The following is a 19,618-nucleotide window of genomic DNA, read 5'->3' as shown; positions in this document are numbered from 1 at the left end:
AAGTGTACACAACGTAAAACTTAGTGTTTTAAAATTTCAGTTTTTGTTAAGATCCCATATATTTATTCTTGTGGGTTTACAAGATTTGCTACTATTTAAAATTAATTAGATGGTTTGAAGATAATAAGTTCTGCGAATATAATAAAGCAAAAAACTAAACCCTTAATAATTATTCCCAACAAAACAGGTTGAAGTAATAGTATATTAAGCACGAAGAACGGTAAGGACATTTTACCTATCGACAACAATTGTTGTCTGAGATCGGTAAGTCCTTAACGTTCGTGATGCTTATGACATTTTTTGCGCGATTGATTTTTGTTAGTTTTTTTTAATAAAATATCTAAAAAATGTTCTAGAACGGCAAAGTATTTTGTAAATTAATTAAGATTTTTGCTATGAAAGCATTAGATTAATTATTAAAATTATTAAATATTAAAATTTAAAGCATATATAAAGGTAGTCTGTTGTGTGTTTAAGCAATATTAAAATTTAAAACAAATAAAAGGTTTTTGTGTAAGCAATTCGTACTTATATTTTTTCAAACATAAGTAGGTATAACTCAAGTGGAAATTTAAATTAAATTCAAATTGTAGCCTGCACAGTTAATATAAATGCTACTGATGTCCTTTGGGATTGACGATCATTGATCGAATAGTCAATACTTGGTAAAATTTATGGTATAGTAGGTACATTACGACCTACCGCAATTTAGTTAAGGGAATTATGATAATTGAAGTAGCTGGTTGGCAGCTGTGGGAGTTCTTGGAACGCTTATTTGGATATGGGATTAGTATGATTACAGAAAGCACACATGCTGTCTAATAATTGAGTCTCTAGATAATCAATAAGACATCTTTCTAAGTATCAAAAGTCTGCGTAAATTTAAAGTTCACCCAACAATGCTTTCTTTCTTCTAAAAATTCCAAAACAGTTTGTTTTTTCTTCAAAAGGATCAAACATTATGCAAAGCAAAAACGTTAAACGAATATGAAACGGTCTTCAAGACAGAATCAGACGCATCAGCTTTGAATTTATTTTTAAGAGTACGTGGACAGAAAAAAATTATTTTACTTTTTTAAACATAAAACAAATAAAACTGTTTCATTTTAAAATATGCATAAATCTAAATAGTCAAAATTAATTTCGAAACCGATTTCAATTTGCCAACACTTAACTAACATTTGGAAATTTGAAGCCAGTGTAATACAAATATTATCCTTAACTCAAGCCTTATTGTATTACAGTCAGAATTATATCCCTTACAATAGCAACCACGACATTGTCGAATCAATATCTTCACACTTTCCGCACAAGTAATTATTCTCGTGCACTTTGTGGACGCAAGCAGTAAATAAAAGGCTGATTATTAGTCCCAACTTACAAGGAAACTCTTTGATGAACCCGATTTGCATTTTAAGCACGCCATAAATCTCTATCTCAAACCTAACTTAACTAACGCCGAAGAAAAGAAATTGCATATTTTAGGAGGTGCCTCTAAAAGGCAATGAATTATTCGGTGAGACGGAGAAGTAGAGTAACTAGCAGATGTATGTCTCCGAATTTGTCTCAGGCACATATTTCTCTGAAGGTTTAGCAAGAAGTATGTGCAGCTTTAACATTTTTTTATTTCAATAGATATTTCTGATTATCACAGGGCAACAAAAAAGTCATGTCGTGACAACTTGACAAATTTTATATCATTTTGTTCGTCTCAGTGAGACAAATCAAATGCACTAAAAAAAAATTAAAAAGTCTACACACTTTGAATTAAATAATTTTTTTTCTAATTTAAATGAATTTAAAATACTTTAACTTTAAAAAATCATTACTCAATAACTCAATAACGAGTAATTTTTTTTCTTTGTCACCATCGTGTAGAGCATCTTTTTATTAGTAAGAATCTAAATTTTCAAAAAAATATACCGAGTAGTTTTCAAGATATGGTTTTTTGAAGTTAAGGTTTGCTAATCAAGCATTGCGCCAAATAGGAGAAATGCATGATTATCTTACTTAAAATTGCATTTTTATAAAAGTATTAGTTTTAAGACTCTTTTTTTTTCTTAAAAATGGTCAACTGCACCTTGTTCTAATTACAATAAACAAAAAGTGTTTGTTTACTTAAACCAAATAAAGAGTACATGCGTACTAATTAAAGCAAATAAAGAGTTTTTTTGTTGTAAAAATGACCACTGATCATTGAGCAAAGGGGATCTAGAAGTTTAAGGCACGAGCCTTAAATATTAGGGCAAATCTTTTTCAAATCAAATCACTTTCCATTTAGATTTCGACTTGTTCACTTTGTTCTAGCTTTCTGAACTTTTTTTGAAAATGTTCTGAGCAAATGCATTCTTATCACTTTTGAGACATGTTAAATGCAATAAGTCACCTGATTTATTTTGTTGGTACATTCTACAATTAGTTTCAGTTAGCTTGTAGGTAGTAGTTGTTGTGATAACAGTTACACACGAAGCAACTGACTTATTATTGCATTCATCATCAGTAGAAAGTGACGAAAAAGTATTTGCTGAGAACATTTTCAAAAAAAAGTTCAGAAAGCTAGAATAAAGTCAACAGGTTGGATTTTGAATGGAAAGTCATTTAATTTGAAAAAGTTTTGTTCTTATATTTAAAGCTACTAGATCTAGATCCTTTTTGCTCAATGATCAGTGATCATTTTTAGAACAAAAAACTCTTTATTTGCTTTAATTAGTACACAGGTACTCCTTGTTTGTTTTAAGTAAAGAAACAGTTTTTTTTTATTCTAATTAGAACAAAGAAGGTGCAACTGACCATTTTTAAGCAAAAGAAAAGTCTTCAAACAAATACTTTTATAAAAATGTGTTTTTAAGTAAGATTAACATGCATTTCTCCTATATGGCGCAAAACCTGAATAGCAAACCCTAAATTCAAAAAATCATATCTTAAAAAGATGCTCTACACGATGGTGATTTACTCGTACGGTTTTTTTTTAAATTACTTCGATTTACTTCGAACTTTTCGAACACTGTTCAAAGAAAAGTTTGCCAATATTCAATTTCAAATTGCATATCATTCTAAAGGGCAAGTCCATACCTTTAAAATGGTCTTTATTTGAAGGAAATCGGCCTAATAGTTATTGAGTAATGATTTTTTAAAGTTAAAGTATTTTAAATTCATTTAAATTAGAAAAAAATTATGAAAGTGTGTGAACTTTTTCAAATTTTTCTAGTGTATTTGATTTGTCTTACTGAGACAAACAAAATGATATAAAATTTGTCAAGTTGTCACGACATGACTTTTTTTTGTCGCCCTGTGTTATTGTTAGTTAAAAAAAAGGATTTTACCAGACAAGTGAAACTTTAAATTTATTTAGTTCTCTCACAATAAACGTTAGGAATTCTAATAGAAAAGTATACAACTAACGTAAAATAAATGTGGAAGCATTTAAACTCGCATTACGTTTGGGTTGATGTGTGTCAATGCCTTATTGCCACTTTTGCTAATGCGACTGCTTTTTTGTAGTTTGCCATTTGTGGTTGCAGTTTTTCACTAAAAGCAACTGCAAAAATTTCAGGAATTGAAATTGAAATTTCAAAAACCCGTTTTCAATGGGAGCATTAAAGCTAGGGTAAACAGCATTAACGAAGGTATTAATCTCTCCAGATTGGCTCATTAACCGAGTAATTTAATCGTCGACTTACCTATCTAATTTGTATTATACTCCATAAGGAATGATTCTCTCTCTGGATTAGTCCGAGGAGACGAAACAGGGAAGAAAATCCTGTGAAGCAAACAATTTCCGGTAAATAAAATAGGGTGCTAGTTAGTGAGGACATTAATTAAAAGGTGCAGCTCAAACAAAGTACGAAAGATAAACAGATTGTCCGAAGGATAAAAGGACTCGCTCATTGCCCGGTTCAACGCACTAACCGACGGATAAAATCGCTGAAACGTCCTATTTTCCGGTTTCAATAATCGATTTTCCTTTTTAAATGAGAGATTTCAATCAGCGATAAAAGTAATTTATTGGCGGCTTGTAGCAGAGAATTAATCCACAAATAAAATATTCCGAACACTCCCACAAAGAGTGGAAGTTTCACTATGGAAATCCGGAAGTAAAATTTGCCAATTCCGAACTCCCCAATTTTTAACTGAGGTAAATTGTAATTTTAAATTCAATGTTGACAGGATTTAATTATGGGGTGAAAACGAGTTCAGGAAAACAAAGTTTTGCAAACTAAATTTTGAGTTTGAAGGATGTGTATCACACTTTTCTCGACTCAATAATTTTATTATTTTTAGAAAATGCTTTATTACTTCTATTGTATCAGAGAGAATATATTTAGAATAAGCCAAGCAGACATATCATCACTTGTCTTAATTAATATTTTCTTGAAAATACGTCACACAAAAGAGCAAGAATTGACGAAATATCAAACGGGTATAAAGCACAAAATGAAAGCGAGCTTTGATGATATTTATCTAAATATTTCAATAAACACAACGCAAAGCTGTCAAATTACCTTCATGGAAAGCGACAATTTAAATGCACGAAAAATTATTATTGTGTCGAGCTGACAACAAAAAAGAGAAGTTAATTACGTTACAAAAGTTCACCTCCTTAATATAATAAAAATTAAATTAAAATTGTATACACAAAAAAGTAAAAGTGAACCACCTAACTTAATTTCTAAGTAACAATAGACATTTAACAATGTTAATAATAAAGCTCAATTTTTCATGCATTTTAATTTTTTGCAAAAAGCACTTAAAGCTCTTTGACATCACTTACTTTCAGAACTTTATTCTCTCAATTTTCAAGTGGATTTTTTCCGAGAAATAAAATTTCCTGGAACAGCTGAAACTAGTCATTGCTAAGATAAAACATCAGCATCGGAACGGCAAAATTAACATAATCCGCTCATCACGAAGTCAATTGGCACATGTGAGGAAAATTGTTTTAAAAAATTCATTCTTGTGAATTCTCTCCTATTGCTATTCAAATGGTTCCATAGCCTAATTGCATTTTTGGGTGAAGTCCAAAAAGAAGCCGGTTTAACTAGACACCGGAAAACTCACCTAAATTATGTCCGTTTTACTCAAATAAATTGCAGTTTGCTAAATTTTGTTTTAGTTTGAACCAACATGCGCTTCTTTAATTAAATTCATTCCATTTGTAGATAAAATGCGGAATTTTAAATTGCAATTTATTCGAGGATAGAAGTCGTGTCCTGATTTGGGATGCACTTGTGATAACATACTTTCAGCACTCAAAAGCTATGGGAGTGAATACGTTACTTTTTTTTTGTAAAATACCGAATTTTTATTAAAATTATTTTCTTTTTATTTTACATAAATAAAAATATTATTAAATATAATTTTTATGTATTTACATCAAATATTTGAAGTAGAGAAGCACTAAAATACTTTTAGATCTAACTGACTTAGGTAAATGAATCAAGCTTTGTTTTAACAAGGAAGTAAACTCATGTCTTTTATATTTCAAAACAAAACTCTTCTCTCTTCTCTTCTCTTATATGAAAAGTAGTACTGTTTTTAACAAAATTATCTCAAAGATTTATCAAATTCAATTTTAATTAGTTTAGTATTTACTCATTTACCTGACAAAAAGGGGTTGTTTTACTGTATAATTCCATTTGAGTAAGTTTTTTAAAAGTTTCAATCTGGCGCAATTTAAAACATCACATTGTAAAAACAGGAAAAACTTCAAACTTACAACTCTAATCATACAAAACGACTTAATTTCCTGAAGCGTCTCTTGTAATTTCAGAAAGAACGCGAGTTTACCAGTTATTAAATTTACCTTCAAGAAGTTCATACTACAAGTTTTGGTTTGTCTAAAATGAAATCTAGCACTGGATTGGAACCAGTCTTCTCACTAAATTTAAGTAGCAAGTTTAAGTTTTGTCTTGTTTTTAGTAGAAAAAAGTTATAGATACTTTTATTTAGTTTTCAAAAATGCTTTTAAAAACTCAGCTTTCATGCTTTTTACTTTTTTTTAAAATACGGTGTTTTAATTTTATAATTTTTAAAGAAGTAGCGAACTAATGAACTGTTCAATTGATTTTTATGTACTCTTTCAAATCCTAATTTATGTTTTAATTAACGACAGGAAATAAAACAAGACGACAGTAAAATTAGAGAATTTATTCAAAATACAGACTAGTTAAATAATTAATATTAATTTAAAAATAGTTGTTATTACAGTTAAGACTCAATATTTTAGAAGCTGGTTCATTAAAAATTCTCGGTATTTGCACGTAATAAATTTTATGTTCGAAAATATAATTACATGCAACTTTCTCACGAATCGTTGATTTCGTCTTGATAAAATTAATGGCCGTCATGTTAATTAAATTAAGCTGGCAGTAATTAAATTAGTATTGCATTTTTACAAATCCTCTCGTAATTTCGCTGACAATCACTGTGCAGATGATCCTATATGAAGAATGTTTTTATCACAGACATATTTACATCGCAATTATTCCAATTCGTTTCTGCACCTATTTACAAGAACAATCTGAATAAAACTAAAAGCGAAATTAGAGCTAGATCGAAATTGCGCGCCGACGAGGAATTCTCGGCCACAATGGAAGTATAAGAGCGCTCTTCTTTGCTCTCTAAGCTTTTTAAGTTGTTGTCATCGACGGTTTTATAAAACCTCCGATTATCCGTCATTTGATTGCCAACTATCAGCATCTTGTTATTGTACATCACTGTCTGGTTTTCGATTAGGTCTTTCAAGTTTTCTGATCCCTCTTCATAATCGACTTTTATGAACGACGTGATGGTTATTTCGAATAAGCCGTTAGGACTGCTGGGATTTGAGGAAATGGCTCGTCTCTTTCTCCCGTAGCCGATTTGGCCGTCGCTGCACTCCACCTGGAACAGAAATAAACTTCAGAACTAAAAAGCTGAGTACATAAAGAAAATAAGTCGAAAAAATGAGTTTCCTTCGAGTTAGATGGGTGTAGCAAGTAGTAATAAGATGAAATATTATTTTCAATTTACTTTCATACAATGAAACAACTTCATATTTCTCCTCTTATACACAATATAACGAAACTTTTAAAACGAAATTGTATCAAAAAAGTTTTACAATAACAGTAATTGACTCATCGAATAGAAATTTATCGTACAATTTAGAGCAAATTAGAACTATTTGAAAGTTTGGAAATCAGACTTAAGCTTTTTGTTTTTTTATCCAATAAGTTTGTGTCTTCTGACATCAATAACTCTTAAGCCGAATCCTTGTGTAACCTCGACGACGTTTGTAGCGCATAAAACAGATTTCTTTTTCGGGAAAAGTTTCAACACATCGTGCAGATTTAGCCGTTTTCACAAATAACAAAGAAACATTTTCCTTGTGCGATGCTGACAAACATCCTTAACATAACATAACATATCTTTATTAATGCGAACACCATACAGGTTTTGCACATGTCAAATAAACAAAGTATACATATACAGGGTGTTCGGTCCAAGTCGCCCCGCAGATAACACCTAAACTTCCCTTTTTTTTTCAAAAACTATATTTTCAAATAATACTATTCATTTCTCGTTTTCTTAGTAAATGCATCAAATTTTTTTGGCACATCCGGTGTAGCCGGAAATGCTACCAAATTTAGTTTTTCAAATGGAACACCTATGTTTTTTGCTCAAAACAATAATAATTGGCATGAAAAATACGGTAAACCACTATTTATTACATTTTACTTTACATAATGCACTCAGAAAACAATTTAAATTTTTAAATTTTATTGCAAATTTTGCAACGTAGGCGGATTTTACTTGCCAAGGTATTTATTCAAAAAGCAATATGCTTGGATACCGTTTAATTGTTAGTTTGACAAAGCCTAATTTGTGAATAAATCTTATTGAGATCTTTAATAATGAATGATATTAATTACGACGAATTGGTAGATAAGCTTGAAGTGTTTTTTAAGTGCAATAAAAATAGAGCGGAAGCTAAAAGACCGTATAGAGAAAAATACTCGAATAGAATTTACCCAAATCGTTGAAAATTTAGTCGAATTGAAACACAACTGAGACAAATAGGTTCGCTTCTTAAAACTAAAAAACCCGTGGTTCTTTGTGAAGAACAAGGAAATAGAAATCTGAATGTTCTCTTATCATTCGAAGAAAATCCTAGAGTTTCCATAAGAGAACTCGCTCATCAACTGACAAATTAGATTTGTTTTACTTAAATCAGCTGAGTAAAAGATGCCTTGTTTAAAAAAAAGCGATTATATATTCTACGAGTTTGTTTATGGCATTAGATGTATTTTTGCCTTAGCAAAATCCAAACTGGTTATTAGCTAATATGTTATTTAAATTTAAATGTTTAATAATTTGATTAAACAATAGTCTTTCAAAAATTTTAGGAAATCTTTGTAACAAGGAAATTGGGCGGTAATTTCCTGGATCATTTGTATCACTTTTCTTAAATATTGGGATAACCGTAGACAACTTTAAACTTTAAATGTTTTTTGATTTATGCAATGGTTTATTAGCTTGGTTAAAGGAGATACTAAGTTATCAATAACAGCCTTTACAACTGTGGTTTTTATTCCATACACATCTCTACTGTTTGTATTTTTCAAATTTGCTGTAGCATCTCTGACTTCAATGCACGAGACTGTAGAAAATTCAAAATAATTTCTTATCGGATTTACATTACACATTAGGTTGATAGGATCTACATCAACATCTACAAGTCTGTACATACATACAGCAATTATGTGATGACGACTTTTTGTGCAACACTTACGAAATAATTATTTAATTTATTCTGGTCTATTTTGATTGACAAGTTGCCACATTTTTTTTTGGTTTAGCTATCTTTAGCAAAAATAGTTTATTAACAAAAATGCAATCTGAAAACGTGGAAAGAATTTAAAAAGATCTAAGTAGAAATAATCATAATTTACCTTATCCACAGTTGTAAGAATAGTTACGACAATTTTCTGTAGTTTTTAAAAGTGAAGTCATTGTTTATAAACGAAAGATTTTCATTTAGCCAAACCTGTGGAATAGGTGCAGCGAAGTTGGAGAAATAGTTTTGTTCACGTTCGCCAAATCCCCAACAAAGTTCGTTCATTTAAACCGCAACGTCACTTTTACACCTTGTAGCTTTTCGCATGAACATTTTAATCGGTTGTTGTATCGGAAAGTTTAATTAAAACAAGTTTTATTACACCAAAAATTGAATTCTCGTATAAGTGAAATTGTTTCAGAGTGAATATAAACACTAATAGGAGGTCGTATGATAAAGTTTGGTTCAGGTTTGAATATTCATGTGAGCTACAATAAAACAACTAGTGGCCTACAATATTACTTGTGTATTTATGAATATTCAGATGGATTTAAACTTCTGGGTAGGCGTAATTAAAATTTACTCTTACCCCTTTGCACTTGTCGAGACAGACGTTGACCGTTCCTTTAAACTGGACATAAGTCGATTCGGGAAATTTGAAAGCTCGAAATTTGGCGGCTAGAAAGTCACCGTCCACTGTGTTGAAGTTTTCGAATAAATACGGATCGACGGAACACCTGAAAAATTATAACAAGCGAAGTTAGAATGAGTTTGTTATTAATTGGGTAAGTTCGAGAATTAGACCGATTGGGAGTGAGGCTATGCGAAATTTGACAAGAAAGGTAAATAATAGTAGCAAAAAGGTAAACAAAACAGCAACTATAAATTGACTCGAATTAAATACAAGATATGTAAAAAGGAAATTAACTGCATAAAGTACCGAAAATTTTCCCACTCGTTTATGTTTTTTTTTCAACAATTTTAGCTGCTATTTGAACCACGGGCGCCGTCTTTCAGTGGGTACATAAGCAAAAAACTGACTTGCCGGACTTGAGAACAATTACGCAAAAAAACGATTTCTTCTTCTCTGAATTTATTGTATTGAATATTTAGAAAATATTTAGAAACGCTTAAAGCTATTAAAGGATTTAAAATTAAAAAAGTCCAACTTGACACTGTACATGTTACAAATTCTTAAAAGATCATTTAGAGGAGAATTAAACAGATAATTATTGTGTGAAAACGAAATTTTGAATAATTGGTTAGATCTACTATTATACTGTGGAACGTGAAAATTAATTAAATTTAGTATTGAAGTATCATTAATCAAATTATTTAAAAGTTTATAAGCAAAACATAAAGCCTGATATCTTCTTCTAATTTCAAGTGTAGAAAGACACATATAATTTAATGAAATATTGTAATTATCTTGCACATAATAAGGCAGCAACCATTTTATATATTTAAAAAACTTAAACTGTATTGCTTCAAGCCTACCAACATGAATTTTGTAATGCGGATTCCATATTATCGAACCATATTTGAGGATAGAACGTACATGTAAAACAAATAGAATTTTGATGGAATTAAAATTTCTAAACTCACGACAGCATGCAGCCAAGTGCCTTATTAGCTCTACAAATGATAAATTCAAGGTGTTGAATAAAAGTTAATTTACTATCAAGTAATATACCTAAATCTCTCACAGACTGTTTTACTGTAATTTTTGTACTATTAATAAAATAATTCGGTAGGGTTGGAGAGATTTTCCTGCTGAAAACAATAGACTGACACTTTTCAACATTTAAAAACATTTTGTTATTTGCACAACAGTCTTGTAACTTATTTAAATCAGATTGTAGTACAGACATGTCACGAGATTCCGAAACCTTTCTAAATATCTTAAGATCATCAGCAAATATACGATAATCACTATCAAAATTACATCCTATATCATTATATTACCTATTTAGTGCAAAAGAAAAGAATCAATAAATAACATATGCAATAAAAAGTGTAAAGAAAAGAGTACATGTTCAAAAATGCAAAATTCTTCAAGTTGGTGAGATTTTAAAAATAATACACCACCGTTAAATTTGAAAAACAAATCGTATACAATAAAAAAATTACTTTTTAAAAATTTGCATTTATGTTCGTAAATCTAGTGCTGAATACAGCTTGGGGGGTATCAACTTTTCATTAATGCAATTAATTAAGGTATGCAAAAGCTAAATAAATGGTTTTAAAAATTAGTCAGTATTGGTTTTTTCGAATTTTTTTTTTTCAAATTTAACATGAAAAATTGTAGAAAAAGGCGAAAAAATTTGATCAATCGGTCCGAGAAAACAGTTTAGTTATTGGGCGTGCTTTAGACTATAAAAAAACCTTATGACATATTTAGTCTCCCCATCAATATTTGTGAATACACGGTAACTTTACAACAACAACAAAAAAGTGATTTTAATCTTTTTTTTAAGTCAATATTGCAAGTATATTTGTTTTTCAAAAAATCGTAAAAACATCTTGCAGAACATTTATTCCAGTTTTTGAAACTGTTCTTACATTGTCTGTGCGGTCATTGGTTATTGAGATATCGATGATCAAAGACAAAAAATCCTTTTTTATTAAAAGTCAAATATCTCAGCGACAAATCGACGTAAAGAAAACATAAAAAAAACAAATTAAAACTGAAGGAACGAGTTATCCGGCTCATGTATTGATTTAATTAACAAAATTTTCCGCAATTCCGTGGACCAAAAAAAAAGAATAAAAGAAAACATTTTTTTCTAGCGCTATTTCTTAGGATTACGTAATAACCGTAGCTCAGAACATTTTTTGCCAAAAGATTTCAAGACCAGAAACTTTAAGCTTTAAAATGGATTTTTTTAAATCTAATTATGACCATTTTTCATTGGGGTACTAAATTTTTTGGAATAGTAAAAGGTTTTTGTAAAATATTTTGTCATTTTGAAGTTTTTGAGATAATTAGACACTTTTTTTCAAGGAGTTTTTCACTAAAAAACTTAATTTTGAATTTATTTGAAAAATGGAAAAACAAAATAGAATAACATAAATGATAAACTTGATCTATTTTTTCGCAGTGGAAAATAAAAAAATTAAGACATCTTTGACATTAAAAACGAAAGAATGCAAGGTTACTAAAAAAGATTAAAATAAATACGAAATTCCAAATATTATCAAGAGTTATTGTTATTACAATTTTTTTTTACCTTGCGCCCATGATTTCAACAAACCTCCATCGCTACTTAATCCACTTTTTGTAATTGCTTACGTTGCTACAAATTATAGAAAAATGCTCAATGGTTTTAAAAACCTAAAAACAACTTTCTGAGAATAGAAAATTTTATAATAAAGTCTCTTTATAAAAAAAGTATAGCAATAATTTCTTCCCCACTTTTCACCATTTCAAGTAAGATAAGATACCAGGAACATGGAAAAAAATTTGACATTTATTTTTTGACATTTGACATTTTTTTATGTCTATTTAATGATACTGATGATCTTGTATATGTTTTTTTACAATTATTTAGTAAAGGTACAAAACTTTGCCAATGAAAGCCACAAACAACACTGAACAGAGTTACAATTTAGGATACAGCTTCCTTGTTACCTCTTTTAATAGTGTATAGATAAAAACTTGGAAAATTATTTTTCCAACAAAAATAAATAGTCAAAGTGCATAATTTAAACTCTCATAACTTCGAAATTTTTATAGATAAAATTTTTTTCATGTTCCTGGTATCTTACCTTTTCTCTGGGGCGCGAGTTCTGGCGCATCCTGTATGTTTGAAAAACAACTTTGCAATTTTCTGTTTATAAAGCACTTGCATATTCTTGTTGCGTTAATTTGCACGTGTAGGTATTTGCTTCATGTTGTGTACATATTGTCTCGTGTTTATAACTATAAAAAACATGTAACCAAACAAAATTATATTTTGTTACATTTTCTTTAGTTACTATTTTTAATTATAAAAAAAGTATCATTAAAATTATCATTCAACTAGATTAAATCTTCACTTTTCCTGCAAATTTATTTTGTTATCGAAATTTGGTGTGTGGGTGGTTCAACAAGCATAAAAATAACTCGAGGATACTTTATTTGAGTTTCTCACGCACTCCTTTAAATCCCAGCGGGTGATACAATTAACGAAAAACTATCAAAATCAAGCAAAAATAACTTAACAAATAGTCTTGAAATTTGTTTACGAGACAGTAAAAGTAAAGAGCGAGTCAAAAACCTCATCTGCCCATATGGGTAGAGGTCACAACCCACTCTAATTACTCACCCATTGTAGATAATTGTTTCTTCTTGGACATTCGTGTCGGTGACTTGCATATGTGTGACTAAGAGACCATAAATAGGTGCAGAGGCTTTATCCAGGAAAATCTCCATTTGGAGAGGAGTTCCCGGAGAAACGTTCAATTCTCCTGTAACCAATTTCCCGGCTTGGCGCACTCCCACTCCCAAGATCGGGTCGGGAGCTCGAGATTCGGATATATTCATAAATTGTAAGTCGGCGTCCCTAAAAATCATTGTTATTTGATAAAAAAAATTAATTTGTACTGAGGGCTTACTCGGCTTCTTGGAATCCCGCAGGTAGCACGTCTCGTCGGGTTATCGAATGATTCCTTGAGGAAAATAAGGAACACTTTACGTGGAGGGTTTCCTGGATCTCTTTCGACACTCCTTCCACATTTTCCAAGGATTCTATCACTAATGTTTGGTAATAAATTTGCTTGCCCTGGAAGGAAGCGAAACTTAACATTAATTTTCCCATTCTCGACGTCAAAACACGTAATCAATTTTCAGAAAGCTTTTCACGAGGAAATACGTAAAGAAAAATTAAAAAGATTAAAAGAAAAACTAACAACACGACGTGTAGGTGTAAATTTATCAACGTTTTAGTGACGCTTGAAAAATTAGTAAAACCAATTTAGTAAAACATGAAGTGTGAATCACAAGTTAAAAGAATTTGGACGTTCAGTGAAATTATTTTCAGCAGTGAAAAGCTTTCAAATGGTATAGCCAGTGGACCAAACGCCTTGATTCAATTAGATGCTCTAGCAAACTTGCATGAGGGATTTGCAGAACAAATTTAATATGTGAAACGGTTTTTCCGCTTTAATTATTTATCGTTTTACGAGTGAAAAAGATAAATCTGACAAGAATTCAATCCGGATTGATACTAATTTTAGATAGTTTATTGAATTAAACAGAAACACTGTTGGATTACTGATGGAGTTGAATAGATTAGAGTCCAGAACGGAGAATCATTAATATTAAATGCACTTTAATATTCTTGTGTGTACAGCTTAGAACTGACTAAAACTTTAACTAAGAATTAAGTGTGCTGAAACTGCTATTAAGTTGAATAATTCAATAACATTACTCTTTGCAAAGTACTAAAAAGTCTAAATCCATTTTAAGACGCCTAATTGAAATGCAATTTTTATCAAGTTAAAACTCAAAATTAATAAAATGGTTTAAAGTCGCTGAACAAGCGGATGACACCTCCGTATTTATTTTTAATACAAACAAATACAAATGAATTAATACAAAATAAAAAAAATAATTAGAAATAAAGTGTTCATGTAGCCATTGTCTATTCTTATGAAAATTAAAAACTTCCGTCTTCTCCAAAGAAGATACTGAGACACTCTGTATAACACTATTCTAAATTTTATAACAGTTAGTTTTGTCGCAATTTTCGATCCAAGTGAAGAATCTTGCTTGATATAATGAACTGTGGAAGTTGGACATTAATAAGTTTACTAGCTTGCATCCGTGACTTCGTCCACGTAGATTTTCGATATAAATTTTTGTTGTTTTTTAAAGAAGAAATGTGAAGTTAGTCTGTTTATCTATTTTTTCTTGATTCACCAACTCAAAACAACGTGAAAGCATCAGAATCCCGATTTTTAAAACAAAGACGAAAGTACGTTATAAACGCTTCACCTCGTCGAATTTTCAAAAAGTGTCTTCTTAGTGCATTTCTACACCCTCAAATCTCAAAATTTTAAATTTTATATTTATATTTTTGTTTAAATGTTTGCACCTAATTTTATACCGTTATAGGTTGGTTTTTGATAAGTGCCTTCTCTACTCTCTAAGAAAAATATTCTCCAAATTTCATGTTTCTATCTTCGTTTAAACATGTACACCTCATTTAACCCCCTTTAAAACTGATTTATAAAAATCTCGTCTTAGTGCACCTTTACAACCGCCAAAGAACATATCTTCCAAATTTTATGTTTCTATCTTCGTTTAAGTGTGTTTCCCAAAGTTTATATTTTTATCTTCGTTTAAACGAAGATGTTTACACCCCATTTCATCCCCTTATAGATTGATTATAAAAAATCCTTCCTTAACGAACCTCTACACACTCTAAAGAACATATTGTCCAAATTTCATGTTTTTATTTTTGATTAAAAGTGTATACCCCACTCCCATTTCTAAGGAGGTAAATAAGTTTTTACTTATTATTAAAAAAAAATCTTGTCCTAGTGCACATTTACAATTGATAAGAAACATATCTTCTAAATTTAATATTTCTATTTTCTTTTAAACTTATATAACCCGTTTCACCCCCTTTTCTAACAGAGTAAATAAATTTTTACTAATTACTTTTGAAAAATCTCGTCTTAGTGCACCATCACAACCGCTAAGGAACATATCTTCTAATTTTTTTGTTTCTATCTTTGTTTAAACGTTTAAACCCCATTTAACCCCCTTAGAGGTTGATTTTTTTTAAATCCTTTCTTAGCGGACCTCTACACCTTCTAAGGAATATATCTGCCAAATTTCATATTTCTAGCTTCAGAGGTTTAGGCTGTGCGTTGTCTGTTAGTCAGTCAAGTAACTCTTTTATATACAGGGTGTTTCGTTTTTATTGTTACAAACTTAAACAGGTGATAGAATATTCAATTTTAAGACAAAAGTTTCCTATGAAAATGTTACGTAAGCGAGCTACACCCTCTGAAAGAGATGCGTTTTTAATGGGGTTTTCACAGTATTGCAGAATAGATAAAATTACAAGAGTTGGTACATCTGATTACTTTTAAACACCTGAACGAATTTAAAGATCAGTTGTCGAAATTTTTAATCGAGGGTCTCTTAAACGGTGAAACAAATTTAATTTTTAATTTTTATCCTCTTTATGGTCTGTAAGATAAATTGTAAACTGATTTTACTCAAAAACGGTAAGTTTTATCAAAAAAACGCAAGAGAGCTCTTTTTGTGAAAAACTATAAAATTTAGAATTTTGCAGCTGAAAGTGAAGAAGCAATAACCAACGTCAAAATAGTTAGGTCACTTTAGGACGACCCTGAGTAAAAATTTCGACATTTTATCTTTGAATTCATTTGGGTGTATAAAAGTTGTACGAAATTTTGTAATTTTATCTACGTGGTTTCTGAAATATTGAAAAAATCCATTAAAAGATGCACCCTTTTCAGGGGATGTGGTTCCCTTACATAAAATTTTTCGATAAATGTTTAAAGGAAACTTTTATCTTAAAATTGAATATTCTATCACCTGGTTAAATTTGTAACAATAAAAATGGAATACCCTATATATAGATTATCTGAGTTGTTTTTTTTTTAATTAAATTATGTTGTAATAAATAAATTTAGTAGACTTTAAATTTTCATAATGCATCCGATGTGACTATGAGCTTAATTGGCAATGCTTTATTCTTAGATAGTTCTTCCACTAAAGCAGAACTTTATAATCGGCTAGTTTCAAAGTTAATTTCCAATAAATTTTGAGCTTTCACTTCAATGTCGTTCCTCCATTTCAGTCAATCCTTTTAAAACTTCTTTATTAATGGATAAAACGTCGGTATTTCGCCGTCGCCAGGATTAGCTCAACAATAATTTTATCTCGAAATTAAATAAAGCTCTCTTCAGATCGCGCTTAAACCCTATAAAAGGATTATCGTTCTCACGGTAGAGCTTACTAATGTTTTAATAGAAAAAAAACTTCCAGAAACAAGTCTAATGGTAATGCAGAAACAAAAATAGATACATGAAAGCAATTTCCTCCTGTGCATATAAATCTCGGAAGCAAAGCAACGCGCCAGGAATAATAGGACTTTAAGGGAGACGGCAGGTGGAGATATTGATTAATTGAAAAAAGTGTACCGTCTGCTTGTTGACGACTCTGGTGACGGCACATCGATAAACATCAGTCAGGTTGAGCTCCAACACCGCCAGAGTTCCCGAGGGGTCCGTGTAGGGCCTGCAGGCGGGGTCGGGGTAGTCCCGTAAACTGCCCAGGTAGACGCGCTTCGTTGACGACGAAATGGGAATCTCCACCCTCATCAGCTCGGGAGTGCATTTTACTTTTGGAGTCACTGCAACAAAAGGAACCTTTTAGAAGCGGAATGATTTATTTGCGTTAGTATAAGAAAAATTGCGGAAATTGGAACATCCTCTCAAACGAAATAATTCAAAGAAAATAGAAGTTTGAGAGCAATAATTAAAGAAAAATATCTGGAAGGAAATTTTATTATTAAAACGTTAAAAATGCTTGATTGTGAAAGTTAATATTTTGCACCAGTGAAAGTTGATCAAGTTATTCATATTTTTGTCTTTGGCTATTTTTATAATTTTAATCTTAAAACAACTAGAACAAAATTTTGTAACAATATTTTGTTTTAATTCATTTTATACAACAACAATGTACAGGGTGCTGCACTTTGGATGTCCGAATAGGAAATCTCCGAAACTAAGAGATTTAGCTAAAAACGAGTAATACATTCTGGGGCTCATCTTTTGGGAAAATAATATTGGTTAAAACCGCATCCCTCTATTGTCTTTTGTTTTCGACTTATAGCCAAAAATTGACATTTTAGCGAAACCTAAAAAAATTCATATCTTCCTTACACAGATTTGAAATAAAGACATTATACAGGCACTTTTTTATGTAGAATTTAATAATGTAGTTAACTTTTTTTTTCAGTTATTGGTTTAGACGCAATAAGATAAACTTGTAATTTTTTAAATAGAAATCATAGGCGGCTTTGGCAATTTTAAAAAGCTTATTTTTTTCTGATCTAAAAAATATATATTTGTAACAGAATATTTTTTTATAATTATACTTAAAAAGTGAAATACATATTTTGTTTGATAATAGTTGGCCATGGAAAAACTATTTCACTCCCAATGTGTAAATAATAATCAATAAGAGTTTTGTGTAAAATAGATGAAAATATAGATTATTATTATATTTATAATAATAATTTTATTTAATTAATTATTATTTTAAATTATAAAAATTTAAAAAATAAGATACGTTAGAAGTATTGAACAAATATGCGAGCGACTTAGAACAAAATCCAAAAATAGGAAAAACAAATGTGTCTACAGTCAACACAATTAGAAAAACATTTTTTTGATGATCTAATGGAGGTAGGATAACGTTCCACATAGACGGAATTTGGGTATTTGAATCGTCATTTTTGTGTCATATAAAATATACTTTATCCGCAAACGTCACAAAAGTGACCACTTTTATGACTAAATGACACAGGTAAAAGTTTTACTTTTCAGACATGGAGTAAAAACACTGTTTTTACGCCTAGGCGTTTTCACTTTTACTTGACATTTACTTTTGCATTTATCACTGTTGTCTCTTTCTTGTCTCTTTCGCTTTTTCAGCATTTTCTGGAGAGGTACAAGCTAGATTATCAGCATTCGACATAAACTACACCAGTTATTCACCAGTCAAATTAATCAACACTTTCGAAATCTCAACACAAATTCCGAAACTGACGCGTGACGTTTGTTACGATTTTATTGCAAAGCATCCTGATTATTGAGGTGATTTACTTGATTATTGGTGTGTTGCTCTTTTCGTTCCATCTGAATCGTTTGCAGATAAAATAGTATATGTTATTTGGAGTAAAAGTGAGTTTATGTGGCTCAGCTGAATCCATTTGCCTCACTCCGTTCCTCACTGCACTCACTGCTTTATAACACTCCTTGCTGCGCTTCTTATAAAACACGTGTCATAATGCACTATTCTGTGGATTCATGTAACAAAAATTTTCATAAATTTTGACCACAGCTTCCTTGATTAATGAAGGAAGTTTTCCTTCACCCGGCTGCTGGTGGCAAAAAAGTGGTTCTGACACCGTACTCTAATGTATCGCCATCTGTTAGTTTCTTCTGAAGACTTTTCTTGTTCCCATAGTTACCAAATTACGCGCCAAACGTCGTAAATTATTTGAAATTTGAGTTGAAAATTTGAATTTTGCATTTCAAGCATTACAATGCCTCGCAAAAGAATATGTTGCGTAAAATATTGTCAACCATTCCTTGCCGGCAAAATGAACGTTCAGCTTCGCCACATAAACAATCACTTTTACTCCTAATAACATAATCTACTATTATTGAAGAATTAAAGCGCTTTTTTTACAACACCCTATGTATCACTAGAAGTTACAATAGTAATGTTAGCTTGTTTAAAAACAAGAAAAAAATGTTATTAGTCGCCAATAAGTTGATTTACAATTTATTTTGCATTTTTTTTCATTATTTAGTACTTAGAAAACTCTTTCATTAGTAACATTGGTTGAATAGTTTAAATCCTTTTAGTTGAAGAAACAAGATTTATTCATGGCCAACTGAGAACAAAAATCAAAGATAATTTTTTGCTAAAAATGTATTATAATAATTTGTTACAAATATACAGGGTGATGAAAAAAAGGCGCCCACGATTGAAACAGGCGCGTCCTTTTTTATTGAAACATTGTGACCATCATTCCAAAAATAGTCTAA

The 19,618-nt window shown here is 30.5% G+C and overlaps 1 protein-coding gene across 1 annotated transcript in view; it reads right to left on the bottom strand.

Annotated features, from left to right (window-relative positions):
* Positions 1 to 6,132: 6,132 nt before the first annotated feature.
* LOC123010623 overlaps positions 6,133 to 19,618 on the bottom strand; it is a 67,173-nt gene continuing 53,687 nt past the window's right edge. Inside the window, exons 2-6 of the mRNA XM_044407657.1 lie at positions 16,979 to 17,190; positions 13,412 to 13,578; positions 13,123 to 13,359; positions 9,405 to 9,552; positions 6,133 to 6,882 (exon numbers count right to left, since the gene is read on the bottom strand). Of these exons, the coding sequence (XP_044263592.1) occupies positions 6,508 to 6,882; positions 9,405 to 9,552; positions 13,123 to 13,359; positions 13,412 to 13,578; positions 16,979 to 17,190 (1,139 nt within the window). The 3' untranslated portion in view covers positions 6,133 to 6,507. The remainder of the gene's footprint in view (positions 6,883 to 9,404; positions 9,553 to 13,122; positions 13,360 to 13,411; positions 13,579 to 16,978; positions 17,191 to 19,618) is intronic.

This window comes from Tribolium madens, unplaced genomic scaffold, assembly GCF_015345945.1.
Source record: "Tribolium madens isolate multiple individuals breed KSU strain unplaced genomic scaffold, Tmad_KSU_1.1 Scaffold_91;HRSCAF=231;Tcas5.2_LG7, whole genome shotgun sequence".
Classification (NCBI taxonomy): domain Eukaryota; kingdom Metazoa; phylum Arthropoda; class Insecta; order Coleoptera; family Tenebrionidae; genus Tribolium; species Tribolium madens.
Note: the sequence above shows the minus strand (reverse complement) of the source record. Positions and strands in the feature narration are given on the sequence as shown.